General features: G+C 43.8%; 1 protein-coding gene across 5 annotated transcripts in view; it reads right to left on the reverse strand.

The window, feature by feature from the left end:
- Positions 1-22,754, reverse strand: part of dennd1a (DENN/MADD domain containing 1A) — a 188,504-nt gene that overhangs the window by 45,603 nt on the left and 120,147 nt on the right. For all 5 annotated transcript variants that reach the window (XM_046290448.1, XM_046290450.1, XM_046290447.1 and 2 more), the window contains 3 exons: positions 17,914-17,959; positions 17,667-17,768; positions 8,784-8,909 (listed from right to left, as the gene is read on the reverse strand). In XM_046290448.1, the coding sequence (XP_046146404.1) occupies positions 8,784-8,909; positions 17,667-17,768; positions 17,914-17,959 (274 nt within the window). The remainder of the gene's footprint in view (positions 1-8,783; positions 8,910-17,666; positions 17,769-17,913; positions 17,960-22,754) is intronic.

The raw sequence follows: 22,754 nt of genomic DNA on the forward strand, positions 1-22,754 counted from the left end.
GACATTAACTCAGCATGGTATGGTAAGGGTTAGTTTAGACATTAACTCAGCATGGCAAGGTAGGGGTTAGTTTAGTCATTAACTCAGCATGGTATGGTAAGGGTTAGTTTAGACATTAACTCAGCATGGTACGGGTTAGTTTAGACATTAACTCAGCATGGCAAGGTAGGGGTTAGTTTAGTCATTAACTCAGCATGGTATGGTAAGGGTTAGTTTAGTCATTAACTCAGCATGGTAAGGGTTAGTTTAGACATTAACTCAGCATGGTAAGGTAAGGGTTAGTTTAGACATTAACTCAGCATGGTAAGGATTAGTTTAGACATTAACTCAGCATGGTAAGGTAAGGGTTAGTTTAGACATTAACTCAGCATGGTAAGGGTTAGTTTAGACATTAACTCAGCATGGTAAGGGTTAGTTTAGTCACTAACTCAGCATGGTAAGGGTAAGTTTAGACATGAACTCAGCATGGTATGGTAAGGTTTAGTTTAGACATGAACTCAGCATGGTAAGGTAAGGGTTAGTTTAGACATTAACTCAGCATGGTATGGTAAGGGTTAGTTTAGACATTAACTCAGCATGGCAAGGTAGGGGTTAGTTTAGTCATTAACTCAGCATGGTATGGTAAGGGTTAGTTTAGACATTAACTCAGCATGGTACGGGTTAGTTTAGACATTAACTCAGCATGGTAAGGTAAGGGTTAGTTTAGACATTAACTCAGCATGGTATGGTAAGGGTTAGTTTAGACATTAACTCAGCATGGTATGGTAAGGGTTAGTTTAGACATTAACTCAGCATGGCAAGGTAGGGGTTAGTTTAGTCATTAACTCAGCATGGCAAGGTAGGGGTTAGTTTAGTCATTAACTCAGCATGGTAAGGTAAGGGTTAGTTTAGTCATTAACTCAGCATGGTAAGGTAAGGGTTAGTTTAGTCATTAACTCAGCATGGTAAGGTAAGGGTTAGTTTAGTCATTAACTCAGCATGGTAAGGGTTAGTTTAGACATTAACTCAGCATGGTAAGGTAAGGGTTAGTTTAGTCATTAACTCAGCATGGTAAGGTAAGGGTTAGTTTAGTCATTAACTCAGCATGGTAGGGGTTAATTTAGTCATTAACTCAGCATGGTAGGGGTTAATTTAGTCATTAACTCAGCATGGTATGGTAAGGGTTAGTTTAGACATTAACTCAGCATGGTACGGGTTAGTTTAGACATTAACTCAGCATGGTACGGGTTAGTTTAGACATTAACTCAGCATGGTACGGGTTAGTTTAGACATTAACTCAGCATGGTACGGGTTAGTTTAGTCATTAACTCAGCATGGTATGGTAAGGGTTAGTTTAGACATTAACTCAGCATGGTACGGGTTAGTTTAGTCATTAACTCAGCATGGTATGGTAAGGGTTAGTTTAGACATTAACTCAGCATGGTACGGGTTAGTTTAGACATTAACTCAGCATGGTACGGGTTAGTTTAGACATTAACTCAGCATGGTACGGGTTAGTTTAGTCATTAACTCAGCATGGTACGGGTTAGTTTAGACATTAACTCAGCATGGTACGGGTTAGTTTAGTCATTAACTCAGCATGGCAAGGTAAGGGTTAGTTTAGTCATTAACTCAGCATGGTAAGGGTTAGTTTAGACATTAACTCAGCATGGTAAGGTAAGGGTTAGTTTAGACATTAACTCAGCATGGTAAGGATTAGTTTAGACATTAACTCAGCATGGTAAGGTAAGGGTTAGTTTAGACATTAACTCAGCATGGTAAGGGTTAGTTTAGACATTAACTCAGCATGGTAAGGGTTAGTTTAGTCACTAACTCAGCATGGTAAGGGTAAGTTTAGACATGAACTCAGCATGGTAAGGTAAGGTTTAGTTTAGACATGAACTCAGCATGGTAAGGTAAGGGTTAGTTTAGACATTAACTCAGCATGGTAAGGGTTAGTTTAGACATTAACTCAGCATGGCAAGGTAAGGGTTAGTTTAGACATTAACTCAGCATGGTAAGGTAAGGGTTAGTTTAGACATTAACTCAGCATGGTACGGGTTAGTTTAGTCATTAACTCAGCATGGCAAGGTAAGGGTTAGTTTAGTCATTAACTCAGCATGGTACGGATTAGTTTAGTCATTAACTCAGCATGGTACGGGTTAGTTTAGACATTAACTCAGCATGGTACGGGTTAGTTTAGACATTAACTCAGCATGGTACGGGTTAGTTTAGACATTAACTCAGCATGGTACGGGTTAGTTTAGTCATTAACTCAGCATGGTACGGGTTAGTTTAGACATTAACTCAGCATGGTACGGGTTAGTTTAGACATTAACTCAGCATGGTACGGGTTAGTTTAGACATTAACACAGCATGGTACGGGTTAGTTTAGTCATTAACTCAGCATGGTACGGGTTAGTTTAGACATTAACTCAGCATGGTACGGGTTAGTTTAGTCATTAACTCAGCATGGTAAGGTAAGGGTTAGTTTAGACATTAACTCAGCATGGTATGGTAAGGGTTAGTTTAGACATTAACTCAGCATGGTACGGGTTAGTTTAGACATTAACTCAGCATGGCAAGGTAAGGGTTAGTTTAGTCATTAACTCAGCATGGCAAGGTAGGGGTTAGTTTAGTCATTAACTCAGCATGGTAAGGTAAGGGTTAGTTTAGTCATTAACTCAGCATGGTAAGGTAAGGGTTAGTTTAGTCATTAACTCAGCATGGTAAGGTAAGGGTTAGTTTAGTCATTAACTCAGCATGGTAAGGTAAGGGTTAGTTTAGTCATTAACTCAGCATGGTAAGGTAAGGGTTAGTTTAGTCATTAACTCAGCATGGTAAGGTAAGGGTTAGTTTAGTCATTAACTCAGCATGGCAAGGTAGGGGTTAGTTTAGTCATTAACTCAGCATGGTATGGTAAGGGTTAGTTTAGACATTAACTCAGCATGGTACGGGTTAGTTTAGACATTAACTCAGCATGGTAAGGTAAGGGTTAGTTTAGACATTAACTCAGCATGGTATGGTAAGGGTTAGTTTAGACATTAACTCAGCATGGTACGGGTTAGTTTAGACATTAACTCAGCATGGCAAGGTAGGGGTTAGTTTAGTCATTAACTCAGCATGGCAAGGTAGGGGTTAGTTTAGTCATTAACTCAGCATGGTAAGGTAAGGGTTAGTTTAGTCATTAACTCAGCATGGTAAGGTAAGGGTTAGTTTAGACATTAACTCAGCATGGTAAGGTAAGGGTTAGTTTAGTCATTAACTCAGCATGGTAAGGTAAGGGTTAGTTTAGTCATTAACTCAGCATGGTAGGGGTTAGTTTAGTCATTAACTCAGCATGGTATGGTAAGGGTTAGTTTAGACATTAACTCAGCATGGTACGGGTTAGTTTAGACATTAACTCAGCATGGTACGGGTTAGTTTAGACATTAACTCAGCATGGTACGGGTTAGTTTAGACATTAACTCAGCATGGTACGGGTTAGTTTAGTCATTAACTCAGCATGGCAAGGTAAGGGTTAGTTTAGACATTAACTCAGCATGGTAAGGTAAGGGTTAGTTTAGACATTAAATCAGCATGGTAAGGTACGGGTTAGTTTAGACATTAACTCAGCATGGTAAGGTAAGGGTTAGTTTAGACATTAAATCAGCATGGTAAGGTACGGGTTAGTTTAGTCATTAACTCAGCATGGTAAGGGTTAGTTTAGACATTAACTCAGCATGGTAAGGTAAGGATTATGGATTTGAACTGGCAACCTTTGGAATCAGAGGCAGATGCTTACGCTTATCCACCATCCCCGTCCACAATGCCCTAGCAAAACCGAAAACTACTTGAAGGTAACAGTGCTCACTGTTGCCCCTAGTGGCCAGTTTCCACATCATCTCCAGAACATCCTCAGATATGGATGGACGTAGAATACGGACTTCTTTCATGGGTGACCTGCCTGCTCACACACACAGACATTCAGTCATCCTCAACTAAGTCTCATGTCAAGGAGGCTGAACTGTAAACTAGAGCCAGAGGAGAGCAGGACTTATCTCCTGTGAGGGGAGCGTTTACCAGGGCCTGAGAGGAGCATATTCCCCAAACATGCTTAGATGACACCTGCCACTGTTACTGAGCATTAGGTGACACACAGATACACACACACACACACACACACACACACACACACACACACACACACACACACACACACACACACACACACACACACACACACACACACACACACACACACACACACACACACACACACACACACACACACACACACACACACACACGTTTCAGCCCAGGGAAAAGCTAAAAGCTGGATTCTTAACCTGCCCTTATTATTCAAATGAGAGGGTAACCTGCGCACAACCATTTTGTCCATATTAACTGTGTGTTTGTGCGAGCAGTGTGTGTTTGTGTGAGTGCGTGAATGCGTGTGTGAGAGACCACCTGGCCAGCAGGACATTAGCACGTTAGAAGGGTTGCCTGCCGTCCTCTAATGGTTCTGTGGAGATCATATCATTACTGTAGAGATGAGAGGTCTGGACCCCCGGACAGACTGGAGGAGGAGAAGGACACACGCCAGTGATAACGGCCCTCATTAGCACTGTCAAATTTCAGACTTGATTTTCCCAAACGAAAAATGTACACTATATATACGAAAGTATGTGGACACCCCTTCAAATGAGTGGATTTGGATATTTCAGCCACACCGGTTGCTGACAGGTATATAAAATCAAACACACAGATATGCAATCTCCATAGACAAACATTGGCAGTAGAATGGCCTTATTGAAGAGCTCAGTGACTTTCATGGGTTTCCATGGCTGAGCAGCCGCACATAAGCCAAGTTCACCATGTGCAATGCCAAGTGCCGGCTGGAGTGGTGTAAAGCTCGCAGCCATTGGACTATGGAGCAGTAGAAACGTGTTCTCTAGAGTGATGAATCACGCTTCCTCATCTGGCAGTCCGACTGATGAATCTGGGTATGGCGGACGACCAGGAGAACGCTACCTGCCCCAATGTATGCACCAAAAGTTTGGTGGAGGAGGAATAATGGTCTGGGGCTCTTTTTCATGGTTCGGGCTACGCCCCTTAGTTCCAGTGAAGGGAAATCTTAACGCTACAGCATACAATGACATTCTGTACAATTCTGTGCTTACAACTTGTGGCAGCAGTTTGTGAGAAAAGTTTCCTGTTTCAGCATGACAATGCCCCCTTGCACAAAGGGAGGTCCATACAGAAATGGTTTGTCGAGATCTTTATGGAAGAACTTGACTGGCCAGCACAGAAACCTGACCTCAACCCCATCAAACACCTTTGGGATGAATTGGAACACCGACTGCGAGCCAGACCTAATCACCCTACATCAGTGCCCGACTTGACTAACGCTCTAGAGGCTGAATGGAAGGAAGTTCCCACAGCAATGTTCCAACATCTAGTGGAAAGCCTTCCCAGAAGAGTGGAGGATGTTATAGCAGCAAAGGGGGGACCAACTCCATTTTAATGCCCATGATTTTGGAATGAGATGTTCGACTAGTCAGTGTCCACATACTTTACATCAGGTAGTAATTATAGTCAACATGTGTTATTTTCCTGCTGTAGCAAACTAGCTCAAATTAAGATCCTACATCTGTACAAAATGTATGCGTATGTTACTGTGTGGCTGTAAGATCACTGACTGAATCTGAGTGTACGTACGAACGTACGTGTATGTGTGTGTGTGTGTGTGTTTGTCGCTGTTAGAGGCCACTTAAACATGTATTAATAGTGATTTGTCAACCAGCGGTATGAAACGTCAGTTTGGAACATGTTGTAAAGCTCACAAATACACTGACTATACAAAACATTAGGAGAACCTGCTCTTTCCATGACAGACTGACCAGATGAATCCAGGTGAAAGCTATGATCCCTTATTGATGTCACTTGTTAAATCCACTTCAATCAGTGTAGATGAAGGGGAGGAGACAGGTTACAGAATAATTTTCAAGCCTTGAGACAATTGAGACATGGATTGTGTATGTGCAAGACAAAATATTTAAGTGTGTTTGAACATGGTATGGTAGTAGGTACCGGGTGCACTGGTTTGAGTGTGTCAAGAACTGCAACACGGCTGGATTTTTCACGCTCAGCAGTTTCCTGTGTATCAAGAATGGTCCACCACCCAAAGGACATCCAGCCAACATGACACAACTGTGGGAAGCATTGGAGACAACATGGGCCAGCATCCCTGTGGAACGCTTCAACACCTTGTAGAGTCAACATGGGCCAGCATCCCTGTGGAACGCTTCAACACCTTGTAGAGTCCATACCCTGATGAATTAACGCCGTTCTATGGGCAAAGGGGAGGCGCGCAACTCATTATTAGGAAGGTGTTCATAATGTTTTGCACACTCAGAGTAAACTCACAGGGAAAGCAATAAGTGGGTCAACACACACCACACAACAACTCATACAAGACACAACTGCTTAGTGAGAACGTGTTTGTTTCTCTGGGCCGCTCTGCTTGTCTAGTGTGTGTGTGTGTGTGTGTGTGTGTGTGTGTGTGTGTGTGTGTGTGTGTGTGTGTGTGTGTGTGTGTGTGTGTGTGTGTGTGTGTGTGTGTGTGTGTGTGTGTGTGTGTGTGTGTGTGTGTGTGTGTGTGTGTGTGTGTGTGTGTGTGTGTGTGTGTGTGTGTTTGCCTCTGTATGGTTGAGTGTCTGTCGGGTGTTTTTGTACAGTATCTTGTCCTGTCTTGATGATGTGTATCCAAGCATAGCTAAGAGGTCCATTGCCAAATAAGAGAGCACGCACACACACATACACGTCCCTTCCTATCCCCACTGTCCATACTGCTGCTGCACATCACATCCCCTCTGGATCAAACTAATTGGTTCTGCAGTTCAGACTTAATGACAACTAGCGCCGAGCATGAGACAGAGAGAGAGAGAGAGAGAGAGAGGGAGAGGGGTGGGAGGGGGTAGGGAGGTAGAGATAGATAAAGAGAGGGAGAGAGAGAAGAGGTGCAGGGAGAGAGAGAGAGAGAGGGGGGGAGGTAGAGACAGATAAAGAGAGGGAGAGAGAGAAGAGGTGCAGGGAGAGAGAGAGAAAGAGAGAGAGAGAGAGAGAGAGAGAGAGAGAGAGAGGGGGGGGGGGGGGTAGAGATAGATAAAGAGAGGGAGAGAGAGAGAAGAGGTGCAGGGAGAGAGAGAAAGAGAGAGAGGGGGGTAGAGATAGATAAAGAGAGAGAGAGAGAAGAGGTGCAGGGAGAGAGAGAAAGAGAGAGAGAGAGAGAGAGAGGGGGGGGGGTAGAGATAGATAAAGAGGGAGAGAGAGAGAAGAGGTGCAGGGAGAGAGAGAAAGAGAGAGAGAGAGGGGGGGTAGAGATAGATAAAGAGGGAGAGAGAGAGAAGAGGTGCAGGGAGAGAAAGAGAGAGAGAGAGAGAGAGAGAGAGAGAGAGAGAGAGGGGGGTAGAGATAGATAAAGAGGGAGAGAGAGAGAAGAGGTGCAGGGAGAGAGAGAGTGTGTGCAATCACAGCAGCAGGATTTGTGACCTGTTGCCACATGAAAAGGACAACCAGTGAAGAACAAAATCCACTATTTATGTTTATTTATTTTCCCTTTTGTACTTTTGTACTATTTGCACATCGTTACAACACTGTAAGAAAGCAAGAAAGATTGGGTCGAGAATAAAACAAATATATAAAAAAAAAGCTTCAGCAATATCAGGGCTATATCCCTTTCTGACCAGCTTCATGATAACGATGAGAGTAGGATATCCGTGACAGTCGGTGACGGTGGGTGACCCGGGTCATTTATTGGATTCATTTTGGGTCCTGACTAGAAATACACCATCTACATGGTGGGTCACAAGAAATGTCGGACACCGAATGGGCCAAAGCACACACAATAAAAACTCCCCAGTGTCTCCTAGGCAGAAGAGTCCTTGGTTCAGCCAGAGTACAGGTTAGGGGTTTAGGGGTTAGAGTTGAGGGTCTGGAGGTTAGCCACAGTGTAGTGACAGCTTGGAGGTGGAAGGAAGGCGCTGGCTCCCCCATATGTAGTGCAGGGGCACCAGCTGGGCCATTGTTAGGACGTGTGTCCCCTTTCTGTCTCCCCTGGTGGGTGGACCGGTACCCCACGTAGGGGGGCTATTCTGTCCTCCAGACCCCCCTCTAAACACTGGGGGGATACGGGGATCTGCATCACTAATGCTATTATTCAAACAGTGGGCAGACACACACACACACACACACACACACACACACACACACACACACACACACACACACACACACACACACACACACACACACACACACACACACACACACACACACACACACACACACACACACACACACACACACACACACAGAGACACAGACACACACCCTGCCGTCCTAGTGCACTGAAGTCCTTGATTGACACCTCTATTTGTTTTATTCATATTGCCCCCGTCTAAAATATGTAAATGTCCGGGAGAGATGATTTTAAAATAGACGCATTGGGTTGGGCGACGCGAGGATCAGACTTTTTTGACGACACATGGCGGAATAGTAGAATAATTAGTGGTCCGGCACAACCATGCCTAGTGTTGATGCAGGTACAGAGTAGACCGAGCGCTGGCTGGCTGTTCACATTCAAACACACTGTCATCATATACCATTACCATGGTGATATAGAGGAGCTGCCAGGAAAGAAAGACAGCTCGCTCCGTGTCTGTGTGTGTCACTCTCTCTCATTCTCTCGCTCACTACTAACTGTAATCCTTCCCTCCCTCCTTCCCCTCTTCCCTCTTTCATTCTCCCTCAGTCTGTCTCACCGGTTGGATCTGCAGCGCGTTCCTGTAGCAGCCGAAGAGAGCGGCCTGTGTCTTGAGGAAAGCTCGGGCCACGCCATCTCCCGTCGTCGTGGAAACCTTCTTCAGGCGATTCTTTAAGGATGACACCTGGGGGAAAACAACAACAACAAACAGTTACCTTATTATTGTTTATAGAGTCTACATAAGGACTGCATCATTGATAGTCATAGGTGCATTCATAGGTCATTTTTTCATCCATCCATACCCCAAAATATTTTACCCCACTCTCTGCCTTCGTCCATCTCTTTCACCTTACCAGTGTCTTTATTTATCGCTCTCTCCATCCACCCATCCATTCCTTTCTGCTTTCCTCCAAACATCTCATCCCTCGTCCCTCCCTTCATTCCTCTTCTTCCCCCAGAAATGGACTGAAAAACTCTCTCCCCCCCAGGCCGCCTATCCCTCAGGAAGTGTCTGATCCAGGCCTCCTTTAATCAGCCCTTCCCCAGGCTACAGCCCTCTCTCCCTTCTCCCTTGCTTGCATCCATAGGCACCACACCGCTGGAAAAGCGGCCCACGAGTCAACAACGGCGTTATTCTACATGAATACACTCCATGAGACGGCCGCTTAGGCTAATGCACTAGCCGGGAGCGAGGGCACGGGGCTGAAGTAATCCTTTCTTCTTCTCCCTCTCTTACCCCGCCACTTCTCTCCCACGGTGAGCTCCCCCGGTTATTAAAGATGCTCGGTTACATTGTTAGCAAAGGATTTGCCTCCCCCAAAGCAGAAAACTCGACCAGAAAAATAACCGTAGTAAAGAACACAGATTTTTTTGTGGCATTTGCCATGATCTGGGTTTGATTTGCCATGACCTGGGTTTGATTTACCATGACCTGGGTTTGATTGGCCATGACCTGGGTTTGATTGGACATGACCTGGGTTTGATTGGCCATAACCTGGGTTTGATTGGCCATGACCTGGGTTTGATTGGCCATGACCTGGGTTTGATTGGCCATGACCTGGGTTTGATTGGCCATAACCTGGGTTTGATTGGCCATAACCTGGGTTTGATTGGCCATGACCTGGGTTTGATTGGCCATGACCTGGGTTTGATTTGCCATGACCTGGGTTTGATTGGCCATGACCTGGGTTTGATTGGCCATAACCTGGGTTTGATTGGCCATGACCTGGGTTTGATTTGCCATGACCTGGGTTTGATTTGCCATAACCTGGGTTTGATTGGCCATAACCTGGGTTTGATTGGCCATAACCTGGGTTTGATTGGCCATAACCTGGGTTTGATTGGCCATGACCTGGGTTTGATTTGCCATGACCTGGGTTTGATTTGCCATGACCTGGGTTTGATTTGCCATGACCTGGGTTTGATTTGCCATGACCTGGGTTTGTTTTCTTCAACAGCGGAGGCAGATGAGACACGCAAATTAAATGTTGCTGTATTTTCCTGTCTCATTTGTTTGGAGGATATTGAAAATAGTGGTTTTGAAATGCAGATTGTAAAGCTCACATTAATCAGCGTGTCCAGGAGGGACTTTAGATTTTTACATTCGGGTAGAACATCACGCATAAACTGTCATACTTCATGTTTAAGGAAAGAGTAATGGGAAAAAGACAAAGAGCCCTGGAAAACACCATGCTACATTCTCGTAATGTGGTCTCCTTTTCACCAACTACACGTCTTATGTCACCAACTACACGTCTTATGTCACCAACTACACTTAATACGTCACAAACTACACTTAATACGTCACCAACTACACTTAATACGTCACCAACTACACTTAATACGTCACCAACTACTCTTAATACGTCACCAACTACTCTTAATACGTCACCAACTGCACTTAATACGTCACCAACTACACTTAATACGTCACCAACTACACTTCCTACGTCACCAACTACACTTCCTACGTCACCAACTACACTTCCTACGTCACCAACTACACTTCCTATGTCACCTCATCAACACCAGAGGTGGCCAACTCTCTTCCTGGACAGCTAGTGGGTGTGCTTTTGTTCCAGCTCAACACACTTGGTCAGGTGAGTTGGGCTGTAAATAATCAGCTGCACATCAGGACCTTGATCCTACTGTACTGAGTCATTGCACATGTCTTTGATCCGATGGTATAATGACATGAGAGCTTTGCTTGCTTCCTCCAACTCAGTAACACCAGCAGCTCCACTTCCTCCTAATGCCTCCTTAATACTTCCATTACCTGTCCAGAACAGACACACATACAAACACCCTCTCACTCACCCTCTCTTGATAATCTCCCCCTCTCAACATACATTTTTTTTACAGAAACAAATGAAAATACATCAAAACCCAATAAAAATCAAGAATTACAGCTTTGTGGTAAAAAAAAATAATAATAATAAAAAAAGAGATGTGAATAAGTGTGTAATGACAGGACGGAAGTCTCTTAAAGCTTTACGCCGTTCCTGGGAGCGGGGGGCTTTATGGCTGCCCTATGATGTTCCCCAGTGATACTGCCAGACACACACTTTAATATGTGCTGAGTCAACCTTAAAATGAGTAATTCAATTAGGATCGGTCCCATTTAAATGTTATAAGAACTGGACATCTGACAGGAGACAAAAAGAGATCAGTGGCTAGCATCACACATACAGTGCATTCGGAAAGTTTTCAGACTTTTTCCACACTATGTTACATTTCAGTCTTATTCTAAAATGGATTAAATTATTTTTCCCCCCCTCATTAATCTACACAATAGCTCATCATGACAAGGCAAAAAAACGGAATAATAGAAATTTCAGCAAATTTACTAAAAATGAAAAACAGAAATACCTTATTTACATATGTATTCGGAACCCTTTGCCATGAGACTCGAAATTGAGCTCAAAAGCATCCTGTTTCCTTTGATCATCCTTAAGATGTGTCTAAAACTTGATTGGAGTCCACCTGTGGTAAATTCAATTGATTGGACATGATTTGGAAAGGAACACACCTGCCTATATAAGGTTCCACAGTTGACAGTGCATGTCAGAGCAAAAACCAAGTCATGAGGTCGAAGGAACTGTCCATTGAGCTCGGAGACAGGATTGTGTCCAGGCACAGATCTGGGGAAGGGTACCAAGGTCCTCAAGAACACAGTGGCCTCCATCATTCTTAAATGAAAGAAGTTTGGAACCACCAAGAATCTTCCTAGAGCTGGCCGCCTGGCCAAACTGGAGAGAAGGACTTGGTCAGGGAGGTGACCAAGAACTCGATGGTTACTCTGACAGAGCTTCAGAATTCATCTGTGGAGATGGGAGAACCTTCTGGAAGGACATCCATCTCTACAGCACTCCACCAATCTGACCTTTCTGGTAGAGTGGCCAGACGGAAGCCACTCCTCAGTAAAAGGCACGTGACAGGCTGCTTGGAGTTTGCCAAAAGGCACCTAAAGACCCTCAGATCATAAGAAACAAGATTCTCTGGTGTGATGAAACCAAGAATGAACTATTTGGCCTGAATGCCAAGCGTCACATCTGGAGGAAACCTGGCACCATCCCTACATTGAAGCATGGTGGTGGCAGCATCATGCTGTGGGGATGTTTTTCAGTGGGGATGTTTTTCCCAGGGACTGGGACACTAGTCAGAAAGATGGATGGAGAGATCCTTGATTAAAACCTTCTCCAGAGCGCTCAGGACCCGACTGGGGCGAAGGTTCATAATCCAACAGGACAATAACCCTAAGCACAAAGCCAAGACAATGCACGAGTGTCTTCGGGACAGTCTCTAAATGTCCTTAACCTCTTGAAACTAGGGGGCACTATTTTTAATTTAGGAAAAATAACGGTCCCAAAGTAAACCGCCTATTTCTCAGGACCAGATGCTAGAATATACATATACTTGACAGCTTAGGATAGAAAACACTCTAAAGTTTCCAAAACTGCAAAAACATTGTCTGTGAGTATAACAGAACTGATATTGCAGGCGAAATCCTGAAAAAAATCAAATCAGGAAGTGACTCTTATTTTGAAACCCCTGTCTTTCTATGCATCCCTATTGCCCATTGAAAGGGATATCAACCAGATTCCTTTTTCTGTGGCTTCCCTAAGGTGTCTACAGCCTTTAGACCTAGTTTCATGCCTTTATTTTGAAGAATTAGCATAAACGACTACATTGCGTAAGTGGCAAGCTGAGGGCTCTCAGAGTGATTCTTGCGAAAAAGACAGAGGTAGTCAACCCTGTTCCTGGAGAGATACCCTCATGTAGGTTTTAACTCCAACCCTGTTCCTGGAGAGATACTGTCCTGTAGGTTAACTCCAACCCTGTTCCTGGAGAGATACCGTCCTGTAGGTTTGAACTTTGAACTCTGGTTGGAATTAAAACCTACAGGACGGTATCTCTCCAGGAACAGGGTTGGAGAGCCTTGATGTAAACACCTCCATGTATTAATGTAAGCATGCAGACGCCCGTTTAGACACATACATGTAAGCTTGACTGTGCATGAATCACACACACCACACGAAGCACACACAGACATTGTGGCTGCAGACTTCAAAGCAACCAGCTGCTCTGTGTCACTCTTCTTTCTAATGACAGTTCATGAATATATTTCACCCACTTATGACGCTAAAATGAGCACACACTAAAATGCTGAATGCTAATGAAAAACAAACACACACAGGTAGACAGACAACAAATATAATGGCTGCCTAACATGAGCCAGGGCTGGTATTTGGCTGCGATCAAAAGGAGAAAGGCAGGTTGCTCTTTCTCCCCTGGTCACTTAGCACCACGCTACGAGCCTTTTGATCAGGCAATTAGGAGGGCACTTCATAGGCAGGTGGCGTGGATGCGAGGACCCCAGATCATCAGTGTAAACACACAGCATCTCTGACCCAACAGCATGACTCATGTTGTAATTAAGGCCAACAACAACAGCAAACAAGGAACAGCTTAAATTAGATGAAAACATGACAGCTTTTGAGAGGACAAAAATGTAAGAAAGATACAAAATATTAATATTTATAGTAAACGCATGAATACCAACAAATCTGTATAATTGGGCATGTTTACGTTTTGGTCGGCATTGGAAGTCTAAATGGATATTTCAAAGACCGTGGCTAGCCCTCTTGAGAGGATGAGACTACCATTGTTGAGCTCAGTTCAGTTGTGGTGGAAACGTGTAGCATTCAGTAGTCAACCATGAAAGACGCTGGGATTTGCTTTGATCTTGTACTGTTAATTATCAAATGCATGGCTGTTTCAATAAACCATAGATCAGGGTTCCCCAACCGGCGGCCCGTGTGCCGAATTTGGCCTGAATACTTATGTAAATGTAATATATAAGCTTTTTAAAATATTTTTTATAAATTTGCAAACATTTCTAAAAGCTTGTTTTTGCTTTGTCATTATGGGGTATTGCGTGTAGATTGATGAGGGAAAAAATACTTAATCCATTTTAGAATAAGGCTCTAACTCAACAAAATGTGGGAAAAGTCTAGGCATTTGAATACTTTCCAAATGCGCTGTATATATTTTTTTAATTTGTGGAATTTTCAATGTTGGACATAAAAGACTAAAAACACCAGGAAATCAGCTCTAAGTTATTAATTTAAGAAATCTGTTCCCAAGTATTCCCACGCATAATAGAGAGACACATGATCGTATGTAAATGTAAGCAAGGTTTGAAATGACTATGTTTTAGTCAAACATTATATATGTTTTTTGCTTCTTGTGGTCAATTTGCAGTCTACAAATGATTTGTAATTATGTTCCGGCCCCCTGACCATCCACTCAAGAAAAGAAATCGACCCGCGGCTGAATCTAGTTGATGATCCCTGCCACAGATGTATCAGGAAATGTGAAGGTTTAGTGGACCATAGAATTGTGCAAGGTGTGTTATGACTACTAAAAGCAATATACTTCAATATACAGTAGGCCAAGTGAATAAACCCCTCCCCACCCCCCAAAAAATTACTTTATCGATGGCAATTTGAATGCACAGAGAAACTGTGACGAAATCCTATGACCAACAGATGCATCTCTCCATTCCCTGTCATGTAAAATCCATAGATTAGGACCTAATGAATTTATTTCAATTGTTCAGTATACATATACAGTTTTGACACACCTACTCATTCCAGGGTTTTTCTTTATTTTTACTATTTTATACACTGTAGCATAATAGTGAAAACATCAAAACTATGAAATAACACATATGGAATCATGTAGTAACCAAAAATATTTGTTAAACAAATAAAAATAAATGTTATATTTGAGATTCTTCACAGTAGCCACAGTTTTGAACACTCTTGGCATTCTCTCAACCAGCTTTTGGGCTCCTGAGTGCGCGGCAGTCTAAGGCACTGCATCTCAGTGCTAGAGGCGTCCCTACAGACCCTGGTTCGATTCTAGGCTGTATCACAACCGGCCGTGCTTAAAGGTTAACTTTATATATATATTTTTCTAAATGAGGTAGTCACCTGGAATTCATTTAAATGAACAGGTGTGCCTTGTTAAAAGTTAACTTGTGGGCCTCCCGGGTGGCGCAGTGGTTAAGGGAGCTGTACTGCAGCGCCAGCTGTGCCACCAGCTGTGCCGCCCAGGCTCTGTCATAACCGGCTGCGACCGGGAGGTGCACAATTGGCCTAGCGTCGTCCGGGTTAGGTAGGGAAATCCTTGTCTCATCGCGCACCAGCGACTCCTGTGGGGTGCAGTACGTGCTAACCAAGGTTGCCAGGTGCACTGTATTTCCTCCGACACATTGGTGTGGCTGGCTTCCGGGTTGGATGGCGCTGTGTTAAGAAGCAGTGCGGCTTGGTTGGGTTGTGTATCGGAGGACGCATGACTTTCAACCTTCGTCTCTCCTGAGCCCGTACGGGAGTTGTAGCGATGAGACAAGATAGTAGCTACTAAACAATTGGATACCACAAAATTTTGGAGAAAAAGGGGTAAAAAATAAATAAATTGTGAACTTGTGGAATTTCTTTCCTTCTTAATGCGTTTGAGCCGTTGTGTTGTGACAAGGTAGGGGTGGTATACAGAAGAAAGCCCTATTTGTCAAGAAAGGCTCAAATAATCAAAGAGAAATCTTTACTTTAAGACATCAAGGTCAGTCAATGCGGAATATTTCAAGATTTTAAAGTTTCTTCAAGTGCAGTCGCAAAAAGCATCAAGCGCTATGATGAAACTAGCTCTCATGAGGACCGCCACAGGAAAGACAGATCCACAGTTACCAGAGGATAAGTTCATTAGAGTTACCAGCCTCAAAAATTGCAGCCCAAATAAATGCTTCACAGAGTTCAAGTAACAGACACATCTCAACATCAATTGTTCAGAATTGTTCAGAGGAGACTGCATGAATCAGGCCTTCATGGTTGAATTGCAGCAAAGAAACCACTACTAAAGGACAACAATAAGAAGAAGAGACTTGCTTGGGCCAAGAGACACAATCAATGGACATGGAGATTTTTGGTTGAAACCGCTGTGTCTTTCTGAGATGCAGAGTAGGTGAACGGATGATCTCCACATGTGTGGTTCCCTTCGTGAAGCATGGAGGAGGAGGTGTGATGGTGCTTTGTTGGTGACACTGTCAGTGATTTACTTAGAATTCTAGGCATACTTAAACAGCCTGGCTACCACAGCATTCTGCAGGGAGATGCCAACCCATCTGGTTTGCGCTTAATGACCCAACACACCTCCAGGCTGTGTGAAGGAGTGCTGCATCAGATGACCTGGCCTCCACAATCACCCGACCTCAACCCAATCGAGATGGTTTGGGATGAGTTGGACCGCAGAGTGAAGGAAAAGCAGCAAACAAGAGCTCAGCATATGTGGGAACTCCTTCAAGACTGTTGGAAAAGCATTCCAGGTGAAGCTGGTTGAGAGAATGCCAAGAGTGTGCAAAGCTGTCATTAAGGCAAAGGGTGGCTACTTTTAAGAATCTCAAATATAAAATATACTGTTTTGGTTACTACATAATTCCATGTGTTATTTCATAGCTTTGATGTCTTCCCTATTATTCTACAACGTAGAAAATTTTAAAAATAAAGAAAAACCCTGGAATTAATAGGTGTATCCAAACGTCTGACCGGTACTGTATAATAATCCTATAATAATCCATATTTATTTATTTTTGAGTGATATAACAATATTTACCATTTGGAGCTTCCCGTTGAGTCAATGTTTTGTGTTCCTTTACTCAACTGGTAGTAAACACAGGGGAGGCTAAAGAATGTTTTGTGGTCCTTTACTCAACTGGTAGTAAACACAGGGGAGGCTAAAGAATGTTTTGTGTTCCTTTACTCAACTGGTAGTAAACACAGGGGAGGCTAAAGAATGTTTTGTGGTCCTTTACTCAACTGGTAGTAAACACAGGGGAGGCTAAAGAATGTTTTGTGGTCCTTTACTCAACTGGTAGTAAACACAGGGAGGCTAAAGAATGTTTTGTGGTCCTTTACTCAACTGGTAGTAAACACAGGGGAGGCTAAAGAATGTTTTGTGGTCCTTTACTCAACTGGTAGTAAACACAGGGGAGGCTAAAGAATGTTTTGTGGTCCTTTACTCAACTGGTAGTAAACACAGGGGAGGCTAAAGAATGTTTTGTGGTCCTTTACTCAACTGGTAGTAAACACAGGGGAGGCTAAATAATGTTTTGTGGTCCTTTACTCAACTGGTAGTAAGCACAGGGGAGGCTAAAGAATGTTTTGTACATTTAAAAATATATATATTTATATTATTATTTTTTGGGGGGGGGGGGGGAACTCAGGGTCTCAACTTAAAAATAGTAGAATACACAAGGTGCAATTTCGAAATTTGGTTGTGGGCCCCACCCCCATGAATGTTGTCCATCCCTGCAGTAGAGGGATAGTACCACTTGTGAGAATTGGATATGTAGTGTTTTTAAATGTCTGTGTGTGTGTCTCACCACGTCGTTGGGCAGGCTTTGGAGGTCATCAAAGGGTGTTTCTAGGGTGTTGGTGTCTACGTTGAGGACTACTACGTCATCCAGGGCCATCCCCCTCACCTTCTGCAGGGAGAGAGACACGGAGAGAGGACTTTACACTTCCACACAAACATGAGACACATGTACACACACACGCAGGCAGTCAGGTAGACACACACTCTCCCTCTTATGAGTTGGGTTTGTAAACGGTCTGTGGTGAGGAACTTACCTCCATTAGGCTGGAATGTACTCCAATGAGGTAGGGCATGGGCGCACTGCAAAACACAAACACATTATAAATAACCATGATTGTGAGACAAAAGTGTTTAAACACTGCATGATCTCAGCCAAAACCACCAAAGAGTCATATATCAACCACATTAGCAGAGTAATGGGAAACAAACAGAGACTTGAGTACTTTGTTCTTTTATCATGATCATGATCATTGTGACGCACATCGAACCGATTTTGTACACATGCACATTCAGGGCAACACTTTGACATTGCAAGAAAACCAAAACATTTTATTGTTGTCGTATTCCTTCATCGTCAACCTTCCATACGGTTCCACTCTAATTTATTTTATTTTTTCCCCCACAGTTTATGGCTACAAAATAGAGTCCATTGAAATGTTACCACAGTGAGACAAGAAGTAGTGGGGATTAAAAACGTTTTACTTTCTCAGCATACTGGAGTGTTTGTGTGTGTCTCTATGTGTGTGTCTATGTGTGTGTGTGTGTGTGTCTCTATGTGTGTGTGTGTGTGTGTGTGTGTGTGTGTGTGTGTGTGTGTGTGTGTGTGTGTGTGTGTGTGTGTGTGTGTGTGTGTGTGTGTGTGTGTGTGTGTGTGTGTGTGTGTGTGTGTGTGTGTGTGTGTGTGTGTGTGTGTGTGTGTGTGTGTGTGTGTGTGTGTGTGTGTGTGTGTGTGTGTGTGTGTGTGCGTATGTTTGTGGTGTGTACATCAGAGGGTTGGACCTGTGGGGCTAGACTAAGGACCCTCAGACACTAAGACACCACCATAGAAGAGATATGGCTGATTGGGTAATGGTCTGAAGGATAAAACGAGGAAGGGAGGGAGAGAGAAAGGGAGGGAGGTAGAAAGGGGAGGGAGGGGGAAGGAGGGATGTTAGAAACCTGTCAGCCTGAGAGGGGGTGATGAAGACGGACCCGAAAACACTTAATTAACTGTGCTCTTCTCCATGTCTCCATCTCCTCAGCCTAGCGTGACATTCAATTAAAATACAGCGGCAAGCGGAGAAAAAGCCACAACAACTCAAGGGATCAAAAAGTAGTGGAAAGCATAACAAAACCAGAATATAAATAAAAAATATATAAAAATATCCGATTGGATGTTTTTGGATGACGGTAATCGTCCACACAGCCAATTATTTATTGTGAGCTGTGAAAACCGGGGGAAGTGAAATGTAGCCCTTGCGTCGAGTTTGAGCCGCTAAGGCCAAGTTAAGCCGAGGGGTTAGCTTCCTAAGCTGGAAACGCCATCGCCATCTTCTCAAAAGCTGATGTCGAATTAGCTCTCGGCAACCATCTTTTTTAGGTCCTCATTACAAAAAGCCTTTCTCTTGGTTTACCCTCAGTTGATGGAGGAGTATATAGGAACGATTAGCAATATTTGAGAGAAAGAAAAAACAGAGCAATAATTAGCTTATTACACCTCTCCCCCCCCACCCACCCTGTCGTGAACAACCACATTAATTAACACTGTCAGGTTACCACGAGAGAGAAAATCAGCTGTTGTTCCTTATTTCCCTTTCCCAAACATACAGTCTTCGTTTACGCAAATGCCACTTAAAATGGCAGCTCGTCATTGGTGTATGATTTTAATGAAGCCAATGGTATTAACTGGGGTCAGTCATTCATAAAATGTCTTTGGGTCTGTGACCCTCAATTAAAGACATTCCTAGACTCAATTATATTATTCCTCAGCTCTCCATCCTTTTCAATACTTAATGAGTGTGTACAAAATATATACAAAAGTATGTGGACACCTTTTCAAATGAGTGGATTCAGCTATTTCAGCCACACCGATTGCTGACAGGTGTATAAAATCAAACACACAGCCATGCAATCTCCATAGACGTACATTGGCAGTAGAATGGCCTTACTGAGCTCAGTGACTTTCAACGTGGCACCATCATAGGATACCACCTTTCCAACAAGTCAGTTCGTCAAATTCCTGCCCTGCTAGAGCGGCACCGGAAACATCAGAGAGAAGAAATGGCTCAGTCGCAGAGTGGTAGGCCATACAAGCCCACAGAACAGGACTGCCAAGTGCTGAAGCGTGTAAAAATAGTCTGTCCTCGGTTGCAACGAGGGCTGTGGCAGTCACAAAATTACGTCAGCCAGTAATTGTCAAGCAAATAACTGTTGGTCTCACGGTAATTGGCCGTTAATTAACATAAACACATTTAGCATCTCCTGGCTTGCACACTTGCTGACCTTTGGAACATCCACATTTTAAAAAATCTAATAAATCCATTTAATATAGCCTACACCTTCACAATAAATCCATTTTTATTTTATTTTAGACAGGTCTAAAGAAGCATGATATGAATAAAATGTAGTCTATTTCAGAAGAACAGAATAGCATATTTAGAGTTGTTCTTATGCTAGGTCCTGATCTGCCTTTGCCATACAGCTGTGGCTACAATAATTCATTTAGCAGACAAGATTGGCTTAAAATTCAGTGGCATTATAATATATTGTTTTATAGTATGAAGAGTACAATTGAACAAAGCTGAATAAAATAGAAAGGATATTCTCTCCAAATGATTTGAGGGAGTGCGTACATGCGGCTATTCATTGCGGCCTGTGGCCGTTGTGCCCTTGGCCCGAAGTGCTGCGTTGTGCCCTTCTTTCAGAGTGCTGCGTAGTGCCCTTCTCCCAGAGTGCTGCGTTGTGCCCTTCTCCCAGAGTGCTGCGTTGTCCCCTTCTCCCAGAGTGCTGCGTTGTGCCCTTCTTCCAGAGTGCTGCGTTGTGCCCTTCTTCCAGAGTGCTGCGTTGTGCCCTTCTCCCAGAGTGCTGCGTTGTGCCCTTCTCCCAGAGTGCTGCGTTGTGCCCTTCTCCCAGAGTGCTGCGTTGTGCCCTTCTCCCAGAGTGCTGCGTTGTGCCCTTCTCCCAGAGTGCTGCGTTGTGCCCTTCTCCCAGAGTGCTGCGTTGTGCCCTTCTCCCAGAGTGCTGCGTTGTGCCCTTCTCCCAGAGTGCTGCGTTGTGCCCTTCTCCCAGAGTGCTGCGTTGTGCCCTTCTCCCAGAGTGCTGCGTTGTGCCCTTCTCCCAGAGTGCTGCGTTGTGCCCTTCTCCCAGAGTGCTGCGTTGTGCCCTTCTCCCAGAGTGCTGCGTTGTGCCCTTGGCCCGGAGTGCTGCGTTGTGCCCTTGGCCCGGAGTGCTGCGTTGTGCCCTTGGCCCGGAGTGCTGCGTTGTGCCCTTGGCCCGGAGTGCTGCGTTGTGCCCTTGGCCCGGAGTGCTTCGTTGTGCCCTTGGCCCGGAGTGCTGCGTTGTGCCCTTGGCCCGGAGTGCTGCGTTGTGCCCTTGGCCCGGAGTGCTGCGTTGTGCCCTTCTTCTGGAGTCCTGCGTTGTGTCCTTCTCTCTGAGTGCTGCACAGAGCCGAATCACCTCTCATTCACGTCTCTCCATCACATGATCGGGTCTTTCTCAAAGGCTACAAGTGAAGACAGACACGTCGGGGACGCAATTGCGTGCATCCTTATCCAATTCTGAGGCTCATATTGAAGAAATTGGAAGACCTGTCCACATTTACCTTTTGTCAGCCAACAAGATGAGTAGGCCTAATGAACAGCAAAATAACTAGCCTATGTCAATCTGTTATCCCCCATAGTACAAAAGTCGACCTATTCTATTCTGTGCGATAAATAAATATTCCAAACATACATTTGAAGTCGGAAGTTTACATACACTTAGGTTGGAGTCATTAAAACTAGTTTTTCAACCACCCCACAAATTTCTTGTTAACAATCTATAGTTTTGGCAAGTCGGTTAGGACATCTACTTTGTACATGACAAGTAATTTTTCCAACAATTGTTTAGACAGATTTTTTCACTTATAATTCACTGTATCACAATTCCAGTGGGTGAGAAATGTACATATACTAAGTTGACTGAGCCTTTAAACAGCTTGGAAAATTCAAGAAAATTATGTCATGGCTATAGAAGCTTCTGAAATGGCTAATTGACATAATTTGAGTCAATTGGAGGAGTACCTGTGGATGTTTTTCAAGGCCTATCTTCAACCCCAGTGACTCTTTGCTTGACATCATGGGAAAATCAAAACAAATCACCCAAGACCTCAGAAAAAAATGTAGACCTCCACAAGTCTTGTTCATCCTTGGGAGCAATTGCCAAATGCCTGAAGGTGCCGCGTTCATCTGTACAAACAATAGTACGCAAGTAAAAACACCATGGGACCACGTAGCCATCATACCACTCAGGAAGGAGACACGTTCTGTATCCTAGAGATGAACGTACTTTGGTGCAAAAAGTGCAAATCAATCCCAGAACAACAGCAAAGGACCCTGTGAAGATGCTGGAGGAAACAGGTACAAAAGTATCTATATCCACAGTAAAACGAGTCCTATATCTCAATAACCTGAAAGGCAGCTTAGCAAGAAAGAAGCCACTGCTCCAAACCACCATAAAAAAGACAGACTACGATTTGCAACTGCACATGGGGACAAATATCGTACTTTTTGGAGAAATTTCCTTTGGTCTGATGAAACAAAAAGGGAACTGTTTGGCCATAATGACCATCGTTATATTTTGGGGAAAAAGGGGGAGGCTTGCAAGCCGAAGAAAACCATCACAACCATGAAGCACGGGGGTGGCAGCATCATGTTGTGGGGGTGCTTTACTGCTGGAGGGACTGGTGCACTTCACAAAATAGATGGCATCATGAGGCATGGAAATTATGTGGATATATTTAAGCAACATCTCAAGACATCAGGAAGTTAAAGCTTGGTCGCAAATGGGTCTTCCAAATGGACAATGACCCCAAGCATACTTCCAAAGTTGTGGCAAAATGGCTTAAGGACAACAAAGT

Source organism: Oncorhynchus gorbuscha, linkage group LG11, assembly GCF_021184085.1.
Source record: "Oncorhynchus gorbuscha isolate QuinsamMale2020 ecotype Even-year linkage group LG11, OgorEven_v1.0, whole genome shotgun sequence".
Taxonomy (NCBI): Eukaryota; Metazoa; Chordata; class Actinopteri; order Salmoniformes; family Salmonidae; genus Oncorhynchus; species Oncorhynchus gorbuscha.